Consider the following 13,436-nt stretch of genomic DNA (forward strand, 5'->3'; position numbering starts at 1 on the left):
TATTTAGCCCTAGCCAAACCTATGACTACAACCCTGCCCAGTGGAGCTGGCCAATGGAGCCCTCAGGCCCTGGTCTGAGACACTATTCCCCTGTGAGAGAACAATGTGGCTGTGTGGGACAGGGTGGAGGTGACGCTGTTGGGACGGCGACCGGGACACACCCCTTCAACAGCAGCAGACATGCGTCAGCCTTGTCACTCCCGGCGGACCCAGAGCCGGCACACAGACAGACTAGCTACAACTACGATCCAGAGGGGAGCAGGCAGGCTAGTTATGGAGCGGAAGAGCAGATCTGGGGTCAGTCAAAACACAGACAGGCCAGCTGCAGTTACAGTACAGAAGACAAACCGATACGCAGGCAGGCTAGTTATGGAGTGGAAGAACAGATCTGGGGTCAGTCAAAACACAGACAGGCCAGCTGCAGTTACAGTACAGAAGACAAACCGATACGCAGGCAGGCTAGTTATGGAGTGGAAGAACAGATCTGGGGTCAGTCAAAACACAGACAGGCCAGCTGCAGCTACAGTTTGAGGCTAGAAAGACAGACTAGCTACGGTCCACAGGAACTACACAGACAGGCTAGCTACAGCTACAGTCCAGAAGACAAGCCAATACACGGACAGACTAGCTACGGTCCAGAAGAACAGATCTGGGATCTGTCGAAACACAGACAGGCTAGTTATAGTCCAGAAGACAAACCGATACACGGACAGACTAGCTACGGTCCAGAAGAACAGATCTGGGATCTGTCGAAACACAGACAGGCTAGTTATAGTCCAGAAGACAAACCGATACACGGACAGACTAGCTATGGTCCAGAAGAACAGATCTGGGATCAGTCGAAACACAGACAGGCTAGTTATAGTCCAGAAGACAAACCGATACACGGACAGACTAGCTACGGTCCAGAAGACAAGATCTGGGATCAGCCGAAACACAGACAGGCTAGCTACAGTTACAGTACAGAAAGGCAGGACTGGAGATTTACTGCTGGTGGTCAACACGATCATTTGGACAGGTGTGTACCACTGGAACAAGGAAATTTACACTCCCACATGCCAAATGGATGCTGTGGCATTGGTGGTCCAAGTCCCAGGCCTGTGTCCTCTCAGGGCAGGGGAGATAGAGCTAACCCCCAGGAGAGGACTACTAGATTAAAGGCTGGAGGAGTTGGAGGTGGGATAGGAGAAGACGGCTGTAATGGACGACATGTCCCTGCTGGCTCGAGCTCTGAGGGTTTGGTCAGGAAGAAGCAGGGTTCGGTCTGGAAGAACCAGGGTTTGCTCCGGGAGAAGGAGGGTTCAGTCAGGGAGAAGGAGTGTTCGGTCCTGGAGAACCAGAATGCGATCCGGGCGAATGAGTGTGCGGTCCATGAGAACCGCGGTTCAACCCAGGAGAACCAGGGTTCGATCCGGGAAAAGGAGGTTTCAGTCCAGGCGAAGAAGGGTTCAACCCAGGAGAACCAGGGTTCGATCCGGGAGAAGGAGGTTTCAGTCCAGGCGAAGGAGGGTTCAACCCAGGAGAACCAGGGTTCGGTCCGGGAGAAGGAGGTTTCAGTCCAGGCGAAGAAGGGTTCAACCCAGGAGAACCAGGGTTCGATCCGGGAGAAGGAGGATTCAGTCCGGACGAAGGAGGGTTCTGTCTGTGAGCAGATCAGACAGGTGGTGTCAGACCTGGAGGGGGTCCTGGGGGGTCTCAAACAAGTCCACGTGGAGATGAAGGAGGTAAGAAGCCTCTACTGTATGTTTACCTACAGTGAGCCTGGTCCCAAATCTGTATGTGTTTTAGCCAACTCCGACTGTTGTAATAATGTTTTATTTATTTTTATTTTATTGAACATGTATTTATCTAGACAAATCAGTTAAGAACAAATTCTTATTTATAATGACGGCCTACCCCGGCCAAACCCTCCCCTAACTCGGACGACACTGGGCCAATTGTGCTCCACCCTATGGGACTCCCGATCACGATCTGTTGTGATACAGCCAGGGATCGAACCCGGGTCTGTAGGGACGCCTCTAAGCACTGCGCCACTTGTACCTTGGCTAGCCTCGCGAGCCACACTACATAACGCATGTTTATGTAAGCTTGGAAGTTCAGTGTGGCTCGCGAATCTAACTAGTTGTCATGCTGTTCATGTAGTCTGAGAAGTTGACTGAAGCAAAAAGCTGATGAATCAATAGAAAATGGAATTAAATGGACAGTACTCCATTAAGCTTTGATAGTTCATTACTTTACCCTGCATAAATGCAATGAATGATTGAGGCATATCCATCTGAGTTCTGTCCATATCTAATTTTCTATGGAGTGTACTTAGGGGATCATACAACCAATTTTAAGGACACGTTTTCGGGTGAGTGCCTATTATGAATGGTCATTGATGAACGGTATGACAAAAACAAAACAGGACCACAATAGTCAGAGGAGTTGGCTGAAACGCACACAGTGATCTGAGGACGAGGTCATGTTTGCCTCGAGTCCATGTATATGTTTCAGTAGGGTTGTTTCAGTAGGGTTGTTTCAGTATGGTTGTTTCAGTAGGGTGTTTCAGTAGGGTTGTTTCAGTAGGGGTGTTTCAGTAGGGTTGTTTCAGTAGGGTTGTTTCAGTAGGGTTGTTTCAGTAGGGTTGTTTCAGTAGGGTGTTTCAGTAGGGTTGTTTCAGTAGGGTTGTTTCAGTAGGGGTGTTTCAGTAGGGGTGTTTCAGTAGGGGTGTTTCAGTAGGGGTGTTTCAGTAGGGTTGTTTCAGTAGGGTTGTTTCAGTAGGGTTGTTTCAGTAGGGTTGTTTCAGTAGGGTTGTTTCAGTAGCGTTGTTTCAGTAGGGTTGTTTCAGTAGGGTTGTTTCAGTAGGGTGTTTCAGTAGGGTTGTTTCAGTAGGGTTGTTTCAGTAGGGTTGTTTCAGTAGGGGTGTTTCAGTAGGGGTGTTTCAGTAGGGTGTTTCAGTAGGGTTGTTTCAGTAGGGTTGTTTCAGTAGGGTTGTTTCAGTAGGGTGTTTCAGTAGGGTTGTTTCAGTAGGGTTGTTTCAGTAGGGTTGTTTCAGTAGGGTGTTTCAGTAGGGTTGTTTCAGTAGGGTTGTTTCAGTAGGGTTGTTTCAGTAGGGTGTTTCAGTAGGGTTGTTTCAGTAGGGTTGTTTCAGTAGGGTTGTTTCAGTAGGGGTGTTTCAGTAGGGTTGTTTCAGTAGGGTTGTTTCAGTAGGGTTGTTTCAGTAGGGTTGTTTCAGTAGGGTTGTTTCAGTAGGGGTGTTTCAGTAGGGGTGTTTCAGTAGGGGTGTTTCAGTAGGGTTGTTTCAGTAGGGTTGTTTCAGTAGGGGTGTTTCAGTAGGGGTGTTTCAGTAGGGTTGTTTCAGTAGGGTTGTTTCAGTATGCTTTACGTTAACATTTGAAGTAAAGCAGATGCTGATGGACCTATGAGTGTCCTCTTTCTGTTTATGGGGCAATTCCACAGTAACAGAATGATGCTCAGACTCAGATGATTCTTCACTTTAAAACGTCAAACAAAAAACCAATGAAAACACATTTACTTGAAGAACTGGGCAGAGGCAAAGTTTGGTAACAGAATGACGGTTTGTGCTGTTTGTGCCGTCATTCTGTTACCAAACTTGGCATCTGCACAGTTCTTCAAGTAAATGTGTTTCCATTGGTTTTTGTTTGGTACACTGTACCATTCATTATAAAGGGAAAAATCTGAGTCACAGCCTTATTCTGTTTCGGTGGAATAGCCTTCATGCATTCAGCTCTGTAGAAAAAAAGAATGATGCAGGCTGATATGGAAGGAGATACTGTGGCACTGCTCATAATTTGAGTCATTTCTTGCAGTTGCATTGATTGAAAGCGATTCGCATCGACCGTTTGGCTAAAAACCTGCTGCTGGAATTGATAGACACAAGAAGCACATTAAAGAGCCTGTCTTGAGACAGGCTCTTAACTATGCTTAGCTTTAATGGTGTCAATATGCAATATGCATTGTAATATGCTGTAAATTGTAAAAAAATTGTGAATGGCTCAATTGAAAGACTTGCGTTGTAAAAGAGACATGGTCCAGTATAACATAATGTTGTATAATGTATTAATATACTGTAGTAATGTAGTATAATGTAGTGGTAACAAATGTAGTAATGTAGTATAATGTATTAATATACTGTAGTAATGTAGTGTAACGTATCAATATGCTGTAGTAATGTAGTATAATGTATTAATGTACTGTAATAATGTAGTATAATGTATTAATATACTGTAGTAATGTAGTATAATGTATTAATATACGGTAGTAATGTAGTATAATGTAGTGGTAACAAATGTAGTAATGTAGTATAATGTATTAATATACTGTAGTAATGTAGTGTAATGTATCAATACACTGTAGTAATGTAGTATAATGTATTAATATACTGTAGTAATGTGGTGTAATGTATCAATACGATGTAGTAATGTAGTATAATCTATTAATATACTGTAGTAATGTAGTATAATGTATTAATATACTGTAGTAATGTAGTATAATGTAGGGGTAATGCATGTAGTAATGTAGTATACTGCATTAATGTACTGTGGTAATGTAGTATAATGTAATGCTAACTAATTTAGTAATGTAGTATCATGTTTTAGTATAGTGTTGTAATGTACTATAATGTAGTGGTAACTAACATAGTAATGTAGTATACTGTATTAATATGGTGTAGTAATGTAGTATGGTATAGTGGTAACTAATGTAGTAATATACAATAATGTATTAATATACTTTGGTAATGCAGTTAATGTTGTGGTAACTAATGTAGTAATGCAGTATAACACAGTGGTAACTAATTTAGTAAGGTAGTATAATGTATTAATGTATTGTAGTAATGTAGTATAATGTATTAATATACTGTAGTAATGTAGATTATGTAGTGGTAACTAACGTAGTAATGTAGTGTACTGTGTTAATATAGTGTAGTAATGTAGTATGGTATAGTGGTAACTAATGTACTATGTAGTATAATGTTTTAATATACTGTAGTGTACTGTATTAATATAGTGTAGTAATGTAGTATGGTATAGTGGTAACTAATGTACTATGTAGTATACTGTTTTAATATACTGTAGTAATGTAGTATAATGCAGTGGTAACTAATGTAGTATGTAGTATAATGTATTAATATAGTGTAGTAATGTACAATAATGTATTAATATACTTTAGTAATGTATTATAATGTTGTGGTAACTAATGTAGTAATGTAGTATAATGCAGTGGTAACTAGTAAATAATGTAGTATGTAGTATAATGTATTAATGTACTGTAGTAATGTAGTATAATGTATTAATATACTGTAGTAATGTAGAATATGTAGTGGTAACTAACGTAGTAATGTAGTGTACTGTATTAATATAGTGTAGTAATGTAGTATGGTATAGTGGTAACTAATGTGGTAATGTACAATAATGTATTAATATACTTTAGTAATGTATTATAATGTTGTGGTAACTCATGTAGTAATGTAGTATAATGCAGTGGTAAATAATGTAGTATGTAGTATAATGTATTCATGTACTGTAGTAATGTAGTATAATGTATTAATATACTGTAGTAATGTAGCATATGTAGTGGTAACGAAAGTAGGAATGTAGTATAATGTATTAATATACTGTAGTAATGTAGTATAATGTATTAATATACTGTAGTAATGTAGTATAATGCATTAATATACTGTAGTAATGTAGTATAATGTATTAATATACTGTAGTAATGTAGTATAATGCATTAATATACTGTAGTAATGTAGTATAATGTATTAATAGACTGTAGTAATGTAGTATAATGCATTAATATACTCCAGTAAGTAAGGGTTAATCAACGAGGGACTATGGAAAATAATGAATGACGTGGAAGGTGTGATACACAAAGTGCTAGCGGAATGGAATGAACCTTCCACAGAGTTACATTATTTTCCAGAGAACGCATAGAAACCCGAGTTGATTATCCCTTTTATACCTTGGCTATAATTGAACACATTTGCCACTAGAAATGTGTTTGTCTGCAGGTAGAAATGTGTTCGAGTAGATAACACGTTTACTAGATGGCTAGATACAGTCGTTGATAACTAAACAAACAGACTTGCTAGTTTAGCTAACCATAAATAACGCATGCTCTAGAATGCCATTCAAGCCAATCAGAAACATGATATAATGTAATATAGTGTACTGGTAACTTATGTAGTATAATGTATTAATATACTTTAGTAATGTAGTATAATGTATTAATAACCTGTAGTATTGTAGTATAATGCAGTAATATACTGTAGTAATGTAGTAATATACTGTAGTAATGTAATATATTGACTCACTGTACTGTCCAGTAGATGGTCCAACAAATGTATTGTCTGACAGCTAACAAAATAATTTTGTTCTAAAATATAATAAATTATACATTGTCAAACAAAATCTAAAATCTCATGACTCTTTAAAAACATATAGTATATGGTGACTATGTTTATTGACTCTGGGTCATCCTTTAGGTGGTCCAACAGATAGATCGTCTGACAGCTAACATTGACCTGGAAGAGGAAGAGGGATCATGTAACAAGTCCCCTAGTCGTGGTGACGGTCACCTCAACCCCAGAGACTGTAAAGGTGGTGACAGTCACCTCAACCCCAGAGACTGTAAAGGTGGTGACGGTCACCTCAACCCCAGAGACTGTAAAGGTGGTGACGGTCACCCCAACCCCAGAGACTGTAAAGGAGTCCTGATGTTCAACCAGGGAGACCAGAGACCACAGTACAGAGACATGGACCGGATCGTCAACCAGAAGACTACTAGGGTCCAGGTACACACCCACTGGACTGGTACAGGGGACCTGGTCCACAACCATAAGACTCCTGGGAACCATGGACCACAGTGCAGCGACATGGATCATACTGTCATCATACATGACCCTCCTCCCGACCCCAGAGACATCCCTGGGGTCCTGGTGTACAGACAGAAGACTAATGGAGATCAGGGAGTCTCCCTACTGTACAGACAACCTGACCATACTGTCACCATACGAACTAACTCCCTGTCTCCTGTCCTCACCGCATCTGTCATCAAGACCAACCGGGTTGGGGTCACAGCCCTGAGCCCCATGGGCTCCCTGAGCACCTCCAAAGACCCCAAACAGGACAGACGGGGGCTCAACGGACACCCTCCTCTACCCGGTCCAGGTAGAGAACTGAACCATGTGGCCCCCCAGACCCCCCCAGAGCTAGAAATGACCCGCTCCCTACCCCTGCCCCTATGGACTCAACTGTCTGACCCCACAGCCATGGTCGGATACAGTGTCCCCACTCTTAGGATCCAGAAATCTCCACTGTACCCCCGCCACAACGGACGGGTGGAGAGGCTCAGTAAGAGTCCGGCTCAACCAACCTACCCTGCCCACCCAGCACTGCCGGTCCTGCCCCACCTGGCCCAGCCACCCTACCCTACCCACCCTAACCACCCAACCCACCCTGCCCTGCCTCCCAGTGACTTGAAGACACCCCCCTGGTGTGGCATGGTATGAGGGGACAGCCTCACTTCCATGGGGGCCTGGAACATATAATACAAGGACAGAACTACACTGATAAGTAGTCTGAGAAGGAAAGCTTGCGGTAAGTGTGTGTGTGTGTGTGTGTGTGTGTGTGTGTGTGTCTGCTAATGTTCATGTCACGAGTTCCTTCCTAGCAGTTCTTAGTCATGACTTCAGAGAAATAGAGAATTACATTTACACAGATTGACTCGTGGTTTACACAACCTGACTGCTGATGACGTGCGCGTCATGGTAGTATAACAGTTTGATTATACAAAAATAACATTTCAGCAGCCATATCTGTGAAGATGCAAGATGACTGTGTGTGTGTATCTGTGTGTCTGTGTGTGTCTGTGTGTCTGTGTGTTTCTGTGTGTGTCTGTGTGTGTCTGAATCTGTTTGTCTGTGTGTGTGTCTGTTTGTCTGTGTGTGTCTCTGTTTGTCTGTGTGTGTCTCTGTTTGCCTGTGTGTGTATCTGTTTGTCTGTGTGTGTGTCTGTGTGTTTCTGTTTGTCTGTGTGTGTCTGTTTGTCTGTGTGTCTCTGTTTGTCTGTGTGTGTGTCTGTGTGTGTGTGTCTCTGTTTGTCTGTGTTTGTGTCTGTGTGTCTGTGTGTGTCTCTGTTTGTCTGTGTGTGTGTCTGTGTGTGTGTGTCTCTGTTTGTCTGTGTGTATCTGTGTGTCTGTGTGTGTCTCTGTTTGTCTGTGTGTGTGTCTGTGTGTGTGTGTTTGTTTGTCTGTGTGTGTTTGTGTGTCTGTGTGTGTTTGTTTGTCTGTGTGTGTTTATTTGTTTGTCTGCTGATGTTTATGTCACATTAGTTTCTACTTCTTGCTATAACTTAGTCATCATGACTTCAGAGAAATGGAAAGTAAAAAAATAAAAAAATAGAGTTGAATCATTTATTGTAATGAGACACCAACCATCTGGGACAGATATTGGATCCAACTGCCGCTAGTCTACCCTCTCTTCGGTAAGTATTTATAGGATAACAGACATGACTATCTATCTGAGTCATTGGCAGGACTACAAAATAACTCCCCCACTCGTTTCTCCAGTCAGGACAGACACGGTCGCACTGTTTCCAGTTCCTAGCCAACTTTGCAGTATTTCTTTTGCATGTGTTACTTCTTACATTATTTGTTCTTGTATTATTACCCACAGCCCGGGAAATACCGTTTGGATATTAGATTGATGGTCACTCATCAGATATTTGAGCAGATATCAGACTTCAAATCAAATCAAATTGTATTGGTCACATGCACATGGTTAGCAGAAGTTAATGCGAGTGTGGCGAAATGCTTGTGCTTCTAGTTCCGACAATGCAGTAATAACCAACGAGTAATATAACCTAACAATTTCACAACAACTACCTTATACACACAGTGTAAAGGAATGAAAGAATATGTACATAAAGATATGTGAATGAGTGATGGTACAGAACGGAATAGGCAAGATGCAGTAGATGGTACAGAGTGCAGTATATACATATGAGATGAGTAATGTAGGGTATGTAAACATATAAATGTGGCATTGTTTAAAGTGGCTAGTGATACATGTATTACATCAAGATGGCAAGATGCAGCAGATGGTACAGAGTACAGTATATACATATGAGATGAGTAATGTAGGGTATGTAAACATTATATGAAGTGGCATTGTTTAAAGTGGCTAGTGATACATTTTTTGCATACATTTTTACATTATTGAAGTGGCTGGAGTTGAGTCAGTGTGTTGGCAGCAGCCACTCAATTTTAGTGGTGGCTGTTTAACAGTCTGATGGCCTTGAGATAGAAGCTGTTTTTCAGTCTCTCAGTCCCTGCTTTGATGCACCTGTACTGACCTCGTCTTCTGGATGATAGCGGGGTGAACAGGCAGTGGCTCGGGTGGTTGTTGTCCCTGATGATTTTTATGGCCTTCCTGTGACATCGGGTGGTGTAGGTGTCCTGGAGGGCAGGTAGTTTGCCCCCGGTGATGCGTTGTGCAGACCTCACTACCCTCTGGAGAGCCTTACGGTTGTGGGCGGAGCAGTTGCCGTACCAGGCGGTGATACAGTCCGACAGGATGCTCTTGATTGTGTATCTGTAAGAGTTTGAGATTGCTTTTGGTGACGAGCCAAATTTCTTCAGCCTCCTGAGGTTGAAGAGGCGCTGCTGCGCCTTCTTCACCATGCTGTCTGTGTGGGTGGACCAATTCAGTTTGTCCGTGATGTGTACGCCGAGGAACTTAATACTTACTACCCTCTCCACTACTGTCCCGTCGATGTGGATAGGGGGGTGCTCCCTCTGCTGTTTCCTGAAGTCCACGATCATCTCCTTTGTTTTGTTGACGTTGAGTGTGAGGTTGTTTGAACTTCCAGAGGTAGCTCTATTCATCCCGCGGGCTGCACCAATACGCTGACACCGGAGAAGACGAAGAAGAAGTGAGGCCCGAGATAGACTCGGACAACACCACCCGATGTTAGCATTACTCGCTAACGGTCAGTCCCTAGACAATAGAGTCGACGAGCTCAGGGCAAAGATCTCCGTCCAGAGAGATATCAGGGACTGTAACGTACTCTGTTCATACAGTGCATTCGGAAAGTATTCAGATCCTTGACTTTTTCCACATTTTGTTTGGTTACAGCCTTATTCTAAAATGGATTAAATGGCCTTTTTTTTCCCTCAATCTACACACAATACCCCATAATGACAAAGCAAAAACAGGTTTTTATAAAAAAAATAAAAAACTTAAATACTACATTTACATAAGTATTCAGACCCTTTGCTCAGTACTTTGTTGAAGCAGCTTTGGCAGCGATTACAGCATTGAGTCTTCTTGGGTATGACGCTACAAGCTTGGTACACCTGTATTTGTGGAGTTTCTCCCATTCTTCTCTGCAGATCCTCTCAAGCTCTGTCAGGTTGGATGGGGAATGTTGCTGCACAGCCATTTTCAGGTCTCTCCAGAGATGTTTGATCGGGTTTAAGACCGGGCTCTGGCTGGGCCACATCCGAGACCTGTCCTGAAGCCACTCCTGTGTCGTCTGTGTACTTAGGGTCGTTGTCCTTTTGGAAGGTGAACTTTTGGCCCAGTCTGAGGTCTTGAGTGCTCTGGAGTAACTTTTCATCAAAGATCTCTCTGTACAATGCTCCGTTCAGCTTTGCCTCGATCCTGACTAGTCTCCCAGTTCCTGCCGCTGAAAAACATCCCCACCGCATGACTCTGCCACCACCATGCTTCACCGTAGGGATGGTGCCAGGTTTGCTCCAGACGTGACGGCATTCAGGCCAAAGAGTTCCATCTTGGTTTCATCAGACCAGATGAACTTGTTTCTCATGGTCTGATAGTCTTTAGGTGCCTTTTGGCAAACTCCAAGTGGGCTGTCATGTGCCGTTAATTGAGAAGTGACTTCTGTCTGGCCACTCTACCATAAAGGCAAGCATTTAGATTGGTGGAGTGCTGCAGAGATGGTTGTTCTTCTGGAAGGTTCTCCCATCTCCACAGAGGAACTCTAGAGCTCTGTCAGAGTGACCATAAGTTCTTGGTCACCTCCCTGACCAAGACCCTTCTCCCACGAATGCTCAGTTTGGCCAGGCGGCCAGCTCTAGGAAGGGTCTTGGTGGTTCCAAACTTCTTCCACTTCAGAATGATGGAGGCATCGGGTCTCCCGAATGGCACAGTGGTCTAAGGCACATCGCAGTGCTAGCTGTGTCACTAGAGATCCTGGTTAGAGTCCAGGCTCTGGAGCAGGCGGTCGCGACTGGGAGACCCATGGGTCGGCGCACAATTGTCCCAGTGTCGTCCGGGTTAGGGGAGGGTTTGGCCGGCAGAGATGTTCTTGTCCCATCAAGCACTAGTGACTCCAGTGGCGGGCCGGGGGCACTAAGGTCAGGGTGCTGGGTGTGAACACCTCCCTGTGCAACTGGGTCATGGACTCCTGATGGGCCGCCCCCCCCCCCAGGTGGGGAAGGTAAAGCAACAACACCTCTGCCACGCTGATCCTCAACACATGGGCCCCACAGGGGTGGGTGCTCAGACCCCCCCCCTCATACTCCCTGGTCACCCACACAGGTCTCCAACTCAATCATCAAGTTTGTTGATGACATAACAGTGGTACGCCTGATTACCAACAACAATGAGACGGCCTACAGGGAAGAGATCAAAGCCCTGGTGGAGTAGTGCCAGGAAAATAAGTCTCCGTCAATGTCAACAAAACGAAGGCTCTGAATGAGGACTACAGGAGACAGCAGCGACAGACACTCCCCCATCCACATCAAAAGTGAAGAGGCGACAGAGTTCCTCTGTCCAGTGCCTTTTGCCCATCTTAATCTCTTCTTTTTATTGGCCAGTCTGAGATAAGGCTTTTTCTTTGCAACTCTGCCTAGAAGGCCAGCATCCCGGAGTTGCCTCTTCACTACTGTTGATGTTGAGACTGGTGTTTTACAGGTACTATTTAATGAAGCTGCCAGTTGAGGACTTGTGAGGCGTCTGTTTATCAAACTAGACACTCTAATGTACTTGTCCTCTTGCTCAGTTGTGCACCGGGGCCTCCCACTCCTCTTTCTATTCTGGTTAGAGCCAGTTTATGCCTTTCTGTGAAGGGAGAAGTACACATCGTTGTACGAGATCTTCAGTTTCTTGGCAATTTCTTGCATTGAATAGCCTTGATTTTTCAGAACAAGTATAGACTGACGAGTTTCAGAAGAAAGTTATTTGTTTCTAGCCATTCTGAGCCTGTAATCGAACCCACAAATGCTGGTGCTCCAGATACTCAACTAGTCTAAAGAAGGCCAGTTTTATTGCTTCTTTAATCAGCACGACAGTTTTCAGCTGTGCTAACATAATTGCAGAAGGGTTTTCTAATGATCAATTAGTAGTTTAAAACAGTAAACTTGTATTAGCTAACACGACGTGCCATTGGAACACAGGAGTGATGGTTGTTGATAATGGGCCTCTGTACACCAGTGTAAACACTCCTTTAAAAATCCTCTGTTTCCAGCTACAATAGTTATTTACAACATTAACAATGTCTACACTGTATTTCTGATCAATTTGATGCTATTTTAATGGACCATTTTTTTTTTCTTTCAAAAACAAGGACATTTCTATGTGACTCCAAATTTTTTGAACGGTGGTGTATGTAAATATATACAATGGCAAGAAAAAGTATGTGAACCCTTTGGAATTACCTGGATTTATGCATAAATTGGTCATCAAATTGGATCTGAACTTCATCTAACTCATTATCCTGGGGGTTCACATACTTTTTCCAACCTACACTGAGAACTTTTAAATTATATATTCAATAGAGACAAGAAAAATACAATCATTTGTGTGTTATTAGTTTAAGCCCGAATATGTTTGTCTATTTTCGATGAAGTTAAAATCAAATTTGATGACCAATTTATGCAGAAGTCCAGGTAATTCCAAAGGGTTCACATACTTTTTTCTTGCCACTGTATATATACATTGCTCATTTTGATAATTTGTATTTTTTTTTCTTCTAGATTATGTGTGTATTGTTTTTATATTTATTATTACTAGGTATTACTGCACCGTTAAAGCTAGAAACACAAGCATTTAGCTAGGTATTACTGCACCGTTAAAGCTAGAAACACAAGCATTTAGCTAGGTATTACTGCACCGTTAAAGCTAGAAACACAATGTTATGGTGCGTGAATGAGGACCCAAAAGCGAATTAACAAACAGAGTACTTTAATGACGAACATACGTGGGCTCAGATGGGCAGGTAGATTCCGACAGGACAGGACAAGGTTGCAGCACACACGATGATAGTCTGGTTCAGGCATGAGACACACAAACAAACAAACAAGAATCCGACAAGGACAGGAGCAGAAACAGAGACAGATATAGGGACCTAATCGGAGGGAAAAAGGGAACAGGTGGGGAACTGGGTGACGAGGTAGTTAGGAGGAGACAG

At 43.0% G+C, this 13,436-nt stretch overlaps 1 protein-coding gene across 5 annotated transcripts in view; it reads left to right on the forward strand.

Moving 5' to 3' along the window:
- LOC110530786 overlaps window positions 1-13,436 on the forward strand; it is a 28,461-nt gene that overhangs the window by 181 nt on the left and 14,844 nt on the right. Inside the window, exons 1-3 of one of the 5 annotated variants that reach the window (XM_036986538.1) lie at window positions 1-1,724; window positions 6,488-6,602; window positions 6,639-7,601. The exon at window positions 1-1,724 is cut by the window's left edge and continues 181 nt beyond it. In XM_036986538.1, coding sequence (XP_036842433.1) covers window positions 54-1,724; window positions 6,488-6,602; window positions 6,639-7,513 — 2,661 coding nt within the window. In that variant the 5' untranslated portion in view covers window positions 1-53 and the 3' untranslated portion in view covers window positions 7,514-7,601. Of the gene's footprint in view, window positions 1,725-6,487; window positions 7,602-13,436 lie in introns of all 5 variants that reach the window. The other 4 variants (XM_036986539.1, XM_036986541.1, XM_036986540.1 and 1 more) reach the window with 4 other exon arrangements.

The sequence above is a fragment of the Oncorhynchus mykiss genome, chromosome 8 (genome assembly GCF_013265735.2).
Source record: "Oncorhynchus mykiss isolate Arlee chromosome 8, USDA_OmykA_1.1, whole genome shotgun sequence".
In the NCBI taxonomy this organism is placed as follows: domain Eukaryota; kingdom Metazoa; phylum Chordata; class Actinopteri; order Salmoniformes; family Salmonidae; genus Oncorhynchus; species Oncorhynchus mykiss.